This window comes from Sebastes fasciatus, chromosome 1 (genome assembly GCF_043250625.1).
Source record: "Sebastes fasciatus isolate fSebFas1 chromosome 1, fSebFas1.pri, whole genome shotgun sequence".
NCBI classification, from domain to species: domain Eukaryota; kingdom Metazoa; phylum Chordata; class Actinopteri; order Perciformes; family Sebastidae; genus Sebastes; species Sebastes fasciatus.
Window position 1 is genome coordinate 23,282,253 of NC_133795.1, and position 13,094 is coordinate 23,295,346.

At 38.2% G+C, this 13,094-nt stretch overlaps 1 protein-coding gene across 1 annotated transcript; it reads right to left on the bottom strand.

Annotated features, from left to right (window-relative positions):
• Positions 1-415: 415 nt before the first annotated feature.
• Positions 416-7,279, bottom strand: LOC141769459 (transmembrane protein 263). The gene is made up of 3 exons (XM_074638540.1): positions 6,941-7,279; positions 4,453-4,540; positions 416-1,868 (listed from the first exon to the last, which is right to left on the bottom strand). The coding sequence occupies exons 1-3, from the start codon at positions 6,947-6,949 to the stop codon at positions 1,582-1,584; spliced, it is 384 nt and encodes a 127-aa protein (XP_074494641.1). The 5' UTR covers positions 6,950-7,279; the 3' UTR covers positions 416-1,581.
• Between the last annotated feature and the right edge of the window lie 5,815 nt (positions 7,280-13,094).

The following is a 13,094-nucleotide window of genomic DNA, read 5'->3' on the forward strand; positions in this document are numbered from 1 at the left end:
GTTTGTAACTCGTCATGTGCAGCAATCCCAAAGACAGTGAAGAAGACTAAAGCTGGTAAACATGGATGTAAACACTGCTGGACTTAAAATAATGTGTTTTTAGACCTCAGGGATACACAGAATTTAAACAGAACATGTGTATACAAGAGACTCCACAGAGCACCTTTAACTTGAAATTTAAAACAGGAGTTTCCTGTCATACACAACGACACACCCCACACACAAACTGAGAACAGCTCGAGGTAACACGCCAAGATAAGCTGCAGTGTGCCAGCAAAGGCAGGGAGGAAGAATACGACCAAGCTAGTAAACAACTCTGCATTGAAAATACTTTAAAACATGTTTTATGAGAAAGAAAATCCTCAAGGATAACACGTAACCTTTGTGTGTTTACAAGAAAACTTCACAGGGCAGCTTTAAACTTCGAAACTACTTTATTGATATATTGGGCAAACAAAACACATACAAGACATTCACATAGTTTAGTCCCATCAGCAACAGCTCCCATTCACTCCAAATGTTGCATTGAAATGCTGATATTGCATATAAACGTTCACCAATGTTGCCTGCACTGCACTGCAGCGTCCCCCTTCTGATTAAAGGCACAGTTCAACCTTCACTGACTGAGCAGTTCAGACAACATCGGACACTTTTCCTCTCAAACAACCATCAATGAATCAAATGCTGCTGAATGTTTCTTTAAATCTTTTCTTTTTTTTAAGTCAACTTTTCAAGGTCCAACGCAGCATTTTAACATTTCACACATCCTGAAAAAAATATTTCAACAATAACATAGCTGTGGAAAAAGACCTGAGCCCAGTGTTGGTGAACTTGTGATTGTGTCTACAGTCTTCAGAGAAGTGTTCCTACATGCAGATCCAAGGCTGCTGGGTGAAACACCGCCCCGGGCTCATCCAAAGGATTAAAGGAGGTCAGACACAGTGAAGCCTGTAGACTGAAGAATGTTGCTGATCCCTCGCTTCAAAACGCTGAAACAATTTTATTTTTCTCAACACACTATTGCCACATGCATTTCAATAGTACTTCAATACCTTTGCAAAAAAAAAAAGACTAAAAATCAGCATTTGAATTCATAAACATGTCACTAAATATGTGTAGTTTAGGAAACAGTGAAGAGGAGAAAGAGGACAGCCTCTGTCTGGATTGTAAACAGATACAAATATTCATGAAGTCGTCCACCACGTGCTGAAGTGGATCCCAGTTCATGTGATCTGCCTGGAGCCGGATGTTCACTTCCACACGTACAAATCCCGCTCCAAGCCAGATGAGGAACTTTGTGTGAAGCGTTTCAGTGACTCAGCATTCTGGTAATTCTGGGTTGCCATGGTATCGTAGTATTACTGAATCTTTCGGCGGTGAATGTAGTGTGTTTGCATCAAAGTCTGGATCTCTGCATGGTGACGAAACTCTCGTGTTCAAGACTGAGAAAGGTGTCAGAAGGCACTGTGGAGTTAGATTGGCAGACAGAGATCAGCTGGCAGTCTCTCTCTGTGTTGGCTCAGGGCGGGGCAAGTCCATCATCATCATCAATCATCATCCTCGACATCCTCCTCTTCCTCTTCACTCAGCCTTGTCTTTCCTCTTGGATGTGAACGAGACCTTGCTGGCGACCGTCGAGCCCATCGAGGAGACGCCCCCGGCCACGGCAGACACCCCGCCCTTCACCAGCCCCACCCCCATCGAGGGCACCGTGGTCACGGCTGACTTGGTGATTTCCAGACTCTTGCCGCCCACCCAGGCCACACCGCCCACCGCGGCGCCCACGACTCCCTTGGTGACGTTGAAGAGGCCGCCTGTCACCCGCCACATCATGCTGGGGGTTGCCACCACGTGGTCCTTACCAGAATCTGGAAACAAATCAAACATACATGAAGCATCAACATCCAGTGTTCTACTACCATACATGGACTCCTGCCGTGTAAAAAACTGTCTCACTATATCTATAATGATAAATCAAGACTGCATTTAGGGCTACGGTGGACACGGAAATAAAATCAGTGAACCAATAAATAAAAAACAATGCTGTTTTGTTCCTGTATACTCCTCATGGAGCTTACTTAAAGGGGACCTATTAAGCTTATTTTCCAGTGCATACTTGTATTTGGGTTTCTAATAGAACATATTTAGATGATGTAATGTTCAAAAAACGGTTTATTTTTCTCATAACGGCTGTGCTGCTGCACCTCTTTTCACCCTCTGTCTGAAACGCTCCGCTTGAGGTCATGCCGCTAGGCAGGTATTATGCAAATGTGTTACTTGGAGACATCACCATGTTACAGCAGGCAGGTCAGGAGCAGCGTCTCTGTGGGGGAGAGTAACTCCCCTTGGCGTGGACTTTGGGCTTTTTTTAGACTTTGCAGACCTTTTACATTCACAAAAAAACAATACAACACACTACAGGAAAGGGAAAAGGCACAAAAGCATAATAGGTCCCCTTTAAAGAATAAGACGTTATTCTATGTTTCTTATTGTCAGCAAATCCCAAAGCTGGCCACGGTAGTTTTTGTCCAACCACTCAAACTGTTCTAGTGAGTATTTGTGATTAAAAATAAACTAGTGTGTGTGTTCATGGTGATGAAGGAACATGTCGCCCCGTGCAACAGTGTGGCTCACTGATGTGTTTTTAATAGTTTTTGGACAACAATGGAGCACTGTGGCACAGAGGAAGAAGATCAGGCTTTGGATACACAGAAAATACTTGTTAGAAAATCAGTTCATTGCTGGTTTGGGTCTGCACATGAGCTTTGCTGAAAACTATAAAATATCACCTCAGCTATCCTCTGCCTTTCTGATATTTGTCATAACTGATTTCCTGCTGTCTGTGATGCTGAGAGGTCAGCTGGCTCTGAGGGCAGTGATACCATAATAGAGGTCCAAGTTGATGTGGATTGAACATTAGCAGCCCTTGTGTGTTGCTGATGTCTCTCATCTGGTGTAAACTGCGGGTAAAGCTTTTGGGAATAGCATTCCACCCAACCCCTTCACCTAATGACAACAAGGTTTCCCCCAGCTCGCTGCTGATGTTGTGAAATGCAGGCGTGAACTATGCTGAGTTTAACAACATTAAAAGTCTACAGCTACACTAGTGGCTCTGTGAGGCTGTACTTAAGCACAGCAGTGCTTTGAGCACATGCTGACAATGACAATGCTAACATGCTGGTGTTTAACAGGTATAATGTTTACTACGTTCACCATCTTAGTTTAGCCTGTTGGCATGCTAACACTTGCTAATTAGCACTAAACACAAAGTAGAGCTGAGGCTGATGGGAATGTCATTAGTTTTGCAGGTATTTAATCATAAACCAAAGTAAATGAACACATTAAATATTTGATCTGATGTTGTCTGGGCTCCATAAATACCTGTACAAATGTTGTTGCCAATACATCTAGATCTTAACTGGATGTGTGAAAACTTTGACCTGCTGGTGTCGGTAGAGGGAAAGTCAAGTGATTACCAAAGAATTAGGGTTCATCCTCTGGGCACCATGAATGTCTGAACCAAAAACTATAAAGACGGACGACATGACAGCTCCCCAAACGTGCCTCGTACATCTCACCTCCTCCATGTTAGCGGATTGGACAAGGGCCAAACTAAAAAAGTCAAAGTACACATCAAATACTTTTTTCCCAAAGATGGTTTCTGTCATTGTAGGTAGTTCTTGTCACGCTGATGTATGTTCAAGTGTTATTTTTTCTGATAAGTTTGTTTTTAATTAGTTTGATGCTATAAAAAGGGGGTGGGACGTCATGATTGACAGCTGGGATTCTCTCGCGTGATTGGTACAGGCAGGTTTGTGGGCGGGACCTCCATACCGCGGCTCCACCAACCCCCGATCACTACTGCGCAGACTCTGGCTCCATATGACGTCAAAATCTCAAGATGCCAGTTCCCGTATCCGGGATATTTTGGCTTCACTTCGGTACAGTGGGAGGAAGTGGAGACGCGTCGTCCATCTTTATATACAGACTAAGATCTGAACCAAATTTCATAGCATTCTATGTAAATGTTGAGATTTCAGTTTGGACCAGCTGAGATGAAATTTAGATATTTAGGGTGTTACTGTTGCAATAACAGAACTAGAAGTGTATCTTTCTTAACAACCCGCCCTGATGGTTTGATCTTTACAGTTCACCTGGTGAGTAAACTGTCATCAGAACTGATACTGAAAACAGAATGATGTTCCGTCTATTATGAACAGTGGTGTTTGTTTACTGAGAGCAGCAACAGGGGACTTAACTGGTGCAAAGTGTCTCAGCGTCACGACACAAATAGCAGGTTGGAGCTGCAGTCGCTCTTACACAAACAGACATACTCCCCTGACAAACCAACAGTTTCTGAAATAGCAGCGGGCAACACATGAGCACAGATTGCACCATATTCCCTGCTGATGTCTCAGCGTTTAGCCGCTGCCTGGGGAGCTCGCTGCTTACCCTCTGTAGGTTGGCTTTCGGCGGGTTCAGCTTCGTCCAGGGCCACGCTGGTCCCAGGCTGGGGCTCCACGTTAACGCTGTTCACATTCTGAAAAACACAAGAAAACCCCAGGCTTTCTTTACTCTGAATACGACAACCTGCACAGCACTTCTCTACTTTAAATACTTATAGAACATGCCTCAAACCTGAATACTTGTGTGACCAATATATGTAAAAAAAACTGTCACAAACTGAAATTTAGCATTAACTATCATATTCACAATCTTCTTGACTTTTTTTTTTGATTAGATAGATACGGTTTCAATGACAATTTAGCAAATTTTAGACAGAATTTCATTCATTTAGACCAAACATTTAAAGGGGCACAAAAGAGAAAGCTTCATCAAGTCTGTAAAATAACCTTGATGATGTCATAATGATGTCATCAAGGTTATCTCAGTTTAAGCTTAAAGACAACAAATTTATAATTTATAAGAATGCCTGCTGTTAGAAACTGGAGTTGTAGAGTTTGTAAGACATATGGTGTTTACCAGGCAGGGTCGATCTCATGAAAGATGCTAACCAGCTGCATTGTGGGAAATGTAGGATCCAGTGTTTTTGCAGTTTGACTCAGATTTTGACCATTATTTTTTGTTATATGTCTCTTGTGAATCCCCAAACTTTATAGAAGTGAAGTACCAAATACATACTAAAAAGGTAAGGTATCAAAAAAAGTAGAGATGTTCCGATATCATTTTTTCCTTCCCGATATCGATTCCGATACCTGAACTTGCGTATCGGCCGATACCAGGTAGCGATCTTTATATCAGTGCATTAAAAACACGTTTCACTGGTGGGATTTTGCAGTGTAAAATATTGCCAAATTGCTGACATTTTGCTAGTTCTATCTAACGATACACTCTCCGCTAGCACCTGCCCAATCGGTACTTGATTTTGGAGCCGATGATGGAAGTAGCGAACGAGTGAGCCATCTCGCTTCTTTCTCATCTCTGTTGAGAGTTGCACATGCGCAGTACGGATCGGGAAGAATGTCGAATCGGGCAGCGAGTGACGCGTGTTGTTGTTGTTCCTGTGTAGCATAAATGAGCTGATAAATGATATAATAACTTGATATCGGATCCAGCGTTTACTGGTATCCGTATCGGGACAATCAAAAAGCACAATTGTGGGGAACTGTACTGAAACTAAGGTTTAATATTATTGGAAGTGACTTTAGTAAATGGCTGTAGAGTGTGAATATACCTCTGAGTCAGTGCTGTACTGTATGTTCAACGCAAACCCCTTTTAATTAAGTCCTAAACACAAACTACAGACTGGTACTCTTGTCACAAAAGTCTCACTTTCATGAATTCTGTTGGGTTGAATCTTCTCTTCTTGTTGCACGGCATTTAAAGTTCAGATTTTAAAGGTGATTTATAAAAAGGGAAAATTATTTCAAACCCTGTCATTCTGTGCAAGAAAATCTATTTATGTCAGCTAAATAACAGATATGAATCTCCGTCTAGGCGGCTGGAGTCCGAGTCATATTCGAACATATAATTATCTGACTACTTATACGTATCACACTCTAAAGATGACGTTGAAATTTAGGGCCCTTTTATTTATTTCAACCTGATTTGTTTATCGGGTGTTTGTTTTTTTAATTTGTATGCATATTTATGTGTGGGTACAGACATTTTTTTTATCTCATTAAATAATATTTCCTTTCTTTTTCTCTTTTTAAATCACTGATGATGGAATGATAATACAATTTGGCCCTTTGCTCATGTTTTGTTTGATCAAATATAATCTGATAAATAAATAAATGGTTGAACAGGTGGCAGCTACACTGATCATGAGCAGGAGATCCAGCTGACTGGTGGCCATGTCACTGCAGGTCAGAGGTCTTTATTACAGGTGAGAAACTGCAACTAGACTATGATTCTTTGATTAGAAAATGACACGTGGAAGCTTCATATCAGTCCATATTTCACATGCTTTAAAATAGAAATGTTATTTCCTATAATCATCCTACAAACCATCACCCCAACCCTACTGTTTTTTTCTTTTTCCTTGTGACCCACAAAAAAAGGGGCCCAGATCCCAAAGATAAGGAACCGTGTTATATGATAAATGTTGCCACTGTTGAGCCTGTAAACCAAATCTACTGAAAAAAAAGGCAGTTTTCTTTGGGTTTTTATTACATGAGGAGTTGGCACTGCGGGATCAGAGTTTTTGAGTAACATTGGCAGGAAGCTGTGACGCCTCACTTTAATGCTGCTGGAGAAGAAAATTAGTTTTTTTTCAGAAGAGAGGAAGAAGCCAAATTTCCTGAAGGGTTTAACACCTAATAAAATAACTTGTCATATTCAAATCATCATAACTGGTGTAGCCTGTTTCTGAAAAACCACATACAGCTAGCATGCTGCTAAAAACCCAAGTCACACCGTTAGTGAAGCACATTTCAACATATTGTAACATTAATAAAGGATGCTGGTTAGTCCTTACCTTCACCATTGTTCCCAGAGCTTCTGCCTCAAACACACCTGGCAGAGAAACTTGACACAGTTGCAGCTTCTGTTTCAGCCTCTGAACCTAAACTCTGCTGTAGATTAAAGTGTGTTTCTCTCTGTGTGTGAAACCTGCTGCTCAGACTGCCAGCTGTCTCTTCTTCAAGGTTTCTTCACTCCTTTATCTTCATTAATCTGCTGCTTTCTAACTTCTCCTCTCTCTCAGTCAGTCGGTCTGTTACAGGCTGAGCTACGCAGCTCTCTATTCAGCCTGCTGGTTCTGCCGACGTGGCGCCTTCAACCACACAACACACACTAAACACACACACACGGTCAAACTACACACTACAACGCACTAGACTTCCGTTTAACCCCTTCAAAATAAAACCCATCTTAGTGATGAGGTGGACAACTTCAGCGTTTTGAGGTGATAAGATCAGATCAGATAAGATATTCCGTTATTAGTCCCTCAGTGGGGACATTTTCAGTGAACAGCAGCAAAGGGGATAGTGCAAAAAACAAGATCATCAGCTGACACAGTTAAAAAGAGATAAACAAAGTGTAACAAAATATGAACCATTTAAATAGAAGAAAGTATAAAAATAAGAGCAGTATATACAGTATTGACAATAAACTGACTATTAACAAAATTGCACAAGTGGAAAATGATATTGCACAGTGAGAATGAATGAATGAATGAATGAATGAAATTCCACCTGAAAATATCAGGTTATTGTCAGTTTTTTGGTGTGTAAGCGGTTTACTGGTAGCAGTGCTGGTTGTGGAGTCTGACAGCTGAGTGAGTATCAGTGGCGGAGGAAGGATTCAGATCAGTTACTGTGTATACCACACTGTAAATATACTCTGTTACAAATAAAAAGCCTTGCACTGAAAATGTTACTTAAAGGTCCCATATCGTGCTCATTTTCAGGTTCATACTTGTATTTTGTGTTTCTACTAGAACATGTTTACCTTTTGTAATGTTAAAAAAAAACTTTATTTTCCTCATACTGTCTGCCTGAATATGCCTGTATTCACCCTCTGTCTGAAACGCTCCGTTTAAGTGCATTTTGACGGAATTGCAACAGAATTGCGTTGCTAGGCAACAGCTTGGGTCCATGTGTACCTCCTGTCAGCTGATGACATTCACAAACACTGCAACCAGGAATAAACTGGGACACATTTAGAATTTTTACGTTTAAAACTGTGTAAAGGGTCTAAATATTGTATATTTGTGACATCACAAATGGGCAGAAATCCTGACAGCTTGTTTCAAATGCAGAGTTTCTGAATACGGGCTGTGTGTATTTCCCTGTGGATTGAGTGTTTCGATACTTTCACAGTATTTATATAGGACTTAAGCCTGCTTTATAATAAAAAAACATGAAAATCTCACTTTTTTATAATATGGGACCTTTAAGTAAAACTACTAAATACCACACTGTAAATATACTCTGTAACAAATAAAAGCATTGAAAATGTTACTTAAAGCAGCAGTGGGTTGAATTGGAGCAAATATGTTGTATGTAAGTTATTTTTATAAAACGGTCACTATATCCTGACAGTAGTACATACATGAGACAGGTTATCTGAAAAAAATCATGTGCTTCTGTGTCCTCCGGTGTCCTCAGGTGCTCCTAATGGCATCTGCAAAATTTCACAGACGAGAGGAAAACAACCAAAAGATTTTTTTAATGCCTGATAACAGAGACATGAGGAGGTGCAGAAGTCTAGTTTTCTCTCAGAACACTTGAATTACAATATGCTGAAAGGTTATTAAAGGTTATCAAAAACACTCTGCCTACTGCAGGTTTAAAGTAGGCCATTAAAAGTAAATGTACTCAATGAAGAATAAAATGAAAATGTCCGCATGTGACTGTAATATTATTATACATTACATCATTATATTATATATTACTCATGCATGAGTAATATATAATATACAGTATAATAATATTAGCCTATTAGCCTATTAGCCTACTTTAAAACATATATATTGGAATGATTATTTTCATTATGGATTAATCTGCTGATTTTTTAAAATAAATACCCGTCACAAGTTCTCAGAGCCAGAGTGACACCTTTAAGCTACAAGTACCTCAAATTTGTACTTCAGTAGTCAACAATACTTTTGAATAAATGTACGTAGTAGCATCCCACTGCTGGTGAGTATCAAAGTAGAGGTAATGTGCTGAACCAGGAATCAAAAGTAAATAAGATAAAAGTAACTGGAAGACAGGAAGTCAGTTCATCTTATCATGGCCTGGTATGTTGATCTTCTCTGTTAGCAGGTGCGTGTCCAGACAGGGATCAGGATCTCCTTTGTCACCGGCCCCCACCCCCTCCACACTACCTCAAATTCGACAGTTAGACAGCAAATATTAGTCGGATGGTCATGTTTTTGCATGGGCCAAAAATGGTCCTCAGTTAATAAACTAATGTGCACTTTATAAACGATTCTTTTCTCACCCACTATGAACATTTTTTAACATTAATATGACCATTCGTATAGCTGGATGAATGTTTGATTCTGAAAGCATTATTTCCTCTCTATAGACAGAAGTTCTTGTGATATTCTTCTGGCAGCTCGGATGACATCTCCAGTGTTGACTTTATCTCCAAATTCAATCTCTCTGTGCTCCAGAAGGATTCCCTGCTGTCCTCTTTGAACAGCAGACATTGTGAAATACACAGAAAAACTAAATGATCAAAATTTGTCAGACATTGAGTTTTCTTCTAATGACTCTTAGGTTTGGTCTGCTTTTGTTTGTCATCTGAGTGTCATGTCAAACAGAAAAGGTTAAGTGGACAGACACAAAAAAAAAAAACATAGCAAGGAATTTTTCATGTGGAACTCATGTATGGATATATATAAATATATTTTGTGTCCACCTAACCTTTTCTGGTTGACATGAGACTCTCAGCTCGCAAACAAAAGCAGACCAAACCTAATAGTCATTAGTAGAAAACTGACTCATTTAGTTTTTCTGTGTATTTCACAATGTCTGCCGTTGAACTGGGACCATTTTTAGCCAACAGCAAAACATCACCATCTGGCTAATATTTGCTGTCTAACTGTCAAAATAAGGTAGTGTGGAGGGGGTGGGAGTCGGTGGCAAAGGAGATCCTGAATCCCTGTCTGGACACGCACCTGTTAACAGAATAACAAAAGTTTTGATAATCTTTAATTGGTTGTGAAATGGTTTTGAGTGTGGTTGTAGTTGTCTATCTGCTGCAACACTATTTCCTGTCCCCTATTTCCTGTTCCTAACGACTGGGGCAGCGTGTCATCTTTCACTTTATTTGAAAGCATGAAAATCACCTAAATTGGAGATACAAGGTTAGCAAAGCAAGAGGAATCTCACTCTTACGTCACATCATTAATATTCATTCATTTGTGTTTGTTGTTTAACATACAATACATATCATAACCGTGGAGCATGGAAAGTGTTACAACAAATACTACACAAGTTGTTTGGTACTCTCTCTCTGTAAGGGGAAGTGGCAGATATTTGGTTAAAATACTGTTAGTAGCAAGTAAAAAGGCTATTACAGTAGCCTACTGGGGGAAAGTAGTGCCTCTGACAAAGGACCAATATTTATTATCATTATTATTATTACATACATTATTATTTATATTATTATTGTATTATTATTATTATTATTATATAAATTATTATTTATATAATAATTGTTGAAGAAATCTTTTTAATGCTGTGGGGCAAACCAAACTTCAAGACAAAATCAGTACGTTTACACGATGTCTAAACTATAACAAACATGACTGGAATAGACATATATATATATATATGTCTATAGTTTTCATCACATCATGTAAATTTATTTTGTACCTTTATTGTGAAGACAGGAAGTCGCTGGTGGGCGGTTGATCCAGCTCCGGACCGGACCCTGATCCGGATCCAGCTCCAGATCCTGCATCACCAGCAGCAGCTACAGCTGAATGTTTTAATATGAGGGACTGTGTGTATCTCTGTACACACACACACACACACACACACACAAACAGTAACACAAACAGACACACACACACACACACACACACACACACACATACAAACACACACACACACACACAAACACACACACACACACACAAACACACACACATACACACACACACACACACACACAGACACACACACACACACAGGCCTGTATAGAGTCACATATAGATTGAAGCCATAAAGTTAAAGATAGTGTATAGAAAGTTCCAAGGATCAAGTGCTGCCTGATGATGTAGGCAGAGAGCACACCTCTGGTTCTCTCATAATTATCTATCTATATCTATCTATCTATCTATCTATCTATCTATCTATCTATCTATCTATATCTATATCTATAGATATAGATATAGATATAGATATAAGATATAGATATATTCCGTTGCAATTCCGTCAAAATATATCTATATATCTATAGATATATAGATATATATAATTATGAGAGAACCATATATATATATATATATATATACTGTATATATAAAAACAAAGTTACACACAGTAGCACATATTTTACTTACTAACATATTTATTTATTTCAATATTTTTATTTCACTATTATTACGTATTTGTTTATTTATATATATATGTATTTGTTGTTTATTTACAGTCATTCACTGTCCCAGAGTTATCTAGATAGCTACATTTCATCAGTTCATCAATACCCTATATACTCATGCATATGTTTAAAGGTCCCATATTATCAAAAAGTGAGATTTTTATGTTTTTTTATTATAAAGCAGGCTTAAGTCCTATGTAAATACTGTGAAAGTATCGAAACACTCAATCCACAGGGAAATACACAAAGCCCGTATTCAGAAACTCTGCATTTGAAACAAGCTGTCAGGATTTCTGTCCATTTGTGATGTCACAAATATATAATATTTAGACCCTTGACACAATTATAAACGTAAACATACTAAATGTGTCCTAATTTATTCATGATAGGAAGTTCTCATGGACGCAAGCTGTTGCCTAGCAACGCAATTCTGTTGCAATTTCGTTGCAATTCTGACAAAATGCGCTAAAACGGAGCGTTTCAGACAGTCGGTAAATACAGGCATATTCAGGCCGACAGTACGAGGAAAATAAATGTTTTTTTTTAACATTACAGTATGTAAACATGTTCTAGTAGAAACACAAAATACAAGTATGATCCAGAAAGTGAGCATGATATGGGACCTTTAATACTCCACTATTTCTACACATACACTTTCTACATTTACCACAAGAACAGGCGACAACAAAGAAAACAATGCCGTATTGTGTTTGCTTTAGTGGTCTATAAAATAATTAATCATTCAAAATCAACAAATCTTTACACAAAACAAATAAAAAAAAGCTGTTCTCTCTGAATTCTCTCTCCACAAAAAGAATAAGAAGGTCTGTTTCATATGTTCTTCATGTATATGTTCGTAATATGCCTGTATATATTCTATTATTAAAAATCATACCGTGTTTAGATTAAAGACTTAATTTAACACTGAAAAAAATCATAATGTGTTTAAATTAAAGACTTAATTTAACAGCGAAAAAAAATCATATTATGAGAAAACAGTTGTCATTTTTTAAGAGGAAAAAAAATCCTTTTATCAGAAGAAAGTTGAAATCTTATTAGAGTAAAAAAAAAGTCACAATATTACAAAAATTAGGAAATAATTTAAATAATATGTCATGACAAAAAGAAAATCATAGTCTTACAAGTCATAATATGTCTTGTACAAAGTATTTCTTATATATGTACATTCATACTTCCTGATATGTATATATTCTTAATATGCCTTATACAAAGTATTTCCTTTTATAATTGTAATATAACTTATTATTTTTAATGGAGCTTCCCAGCAAAAAGTATTTCACACGATTGTACCTGTATAGCCAGCGTGACAATAAACATCTTGAATCTTGAATCTTGAAAATCATTTAGTTCAGGCATATTACACTCATGCATATGTTTAATACTCCACTATTTCTACACATATACTTTATATCACATATACTCATATCTTATCTTATCTTATCTTATCTTATTTCACACATTTAAAGCAATTGCAGCATCAGTAGTGGCCATATTGGTCATTATTGTTGGTATGATTTGACAATTTTGAGATCTTTGAGATCACTAAAAAG

Coding starts and splice junctions, on each gene's coding strand:
- LOC141769459 (XM_074638540.1), bottom strand. Junction 1,869..4,452: donor CGAAAGCCAACCTACAGAGG/GTAAGCAGCGAG, acceptor ATTTGTTTCCAG/ATTCTGGTAAGGACCACGTG.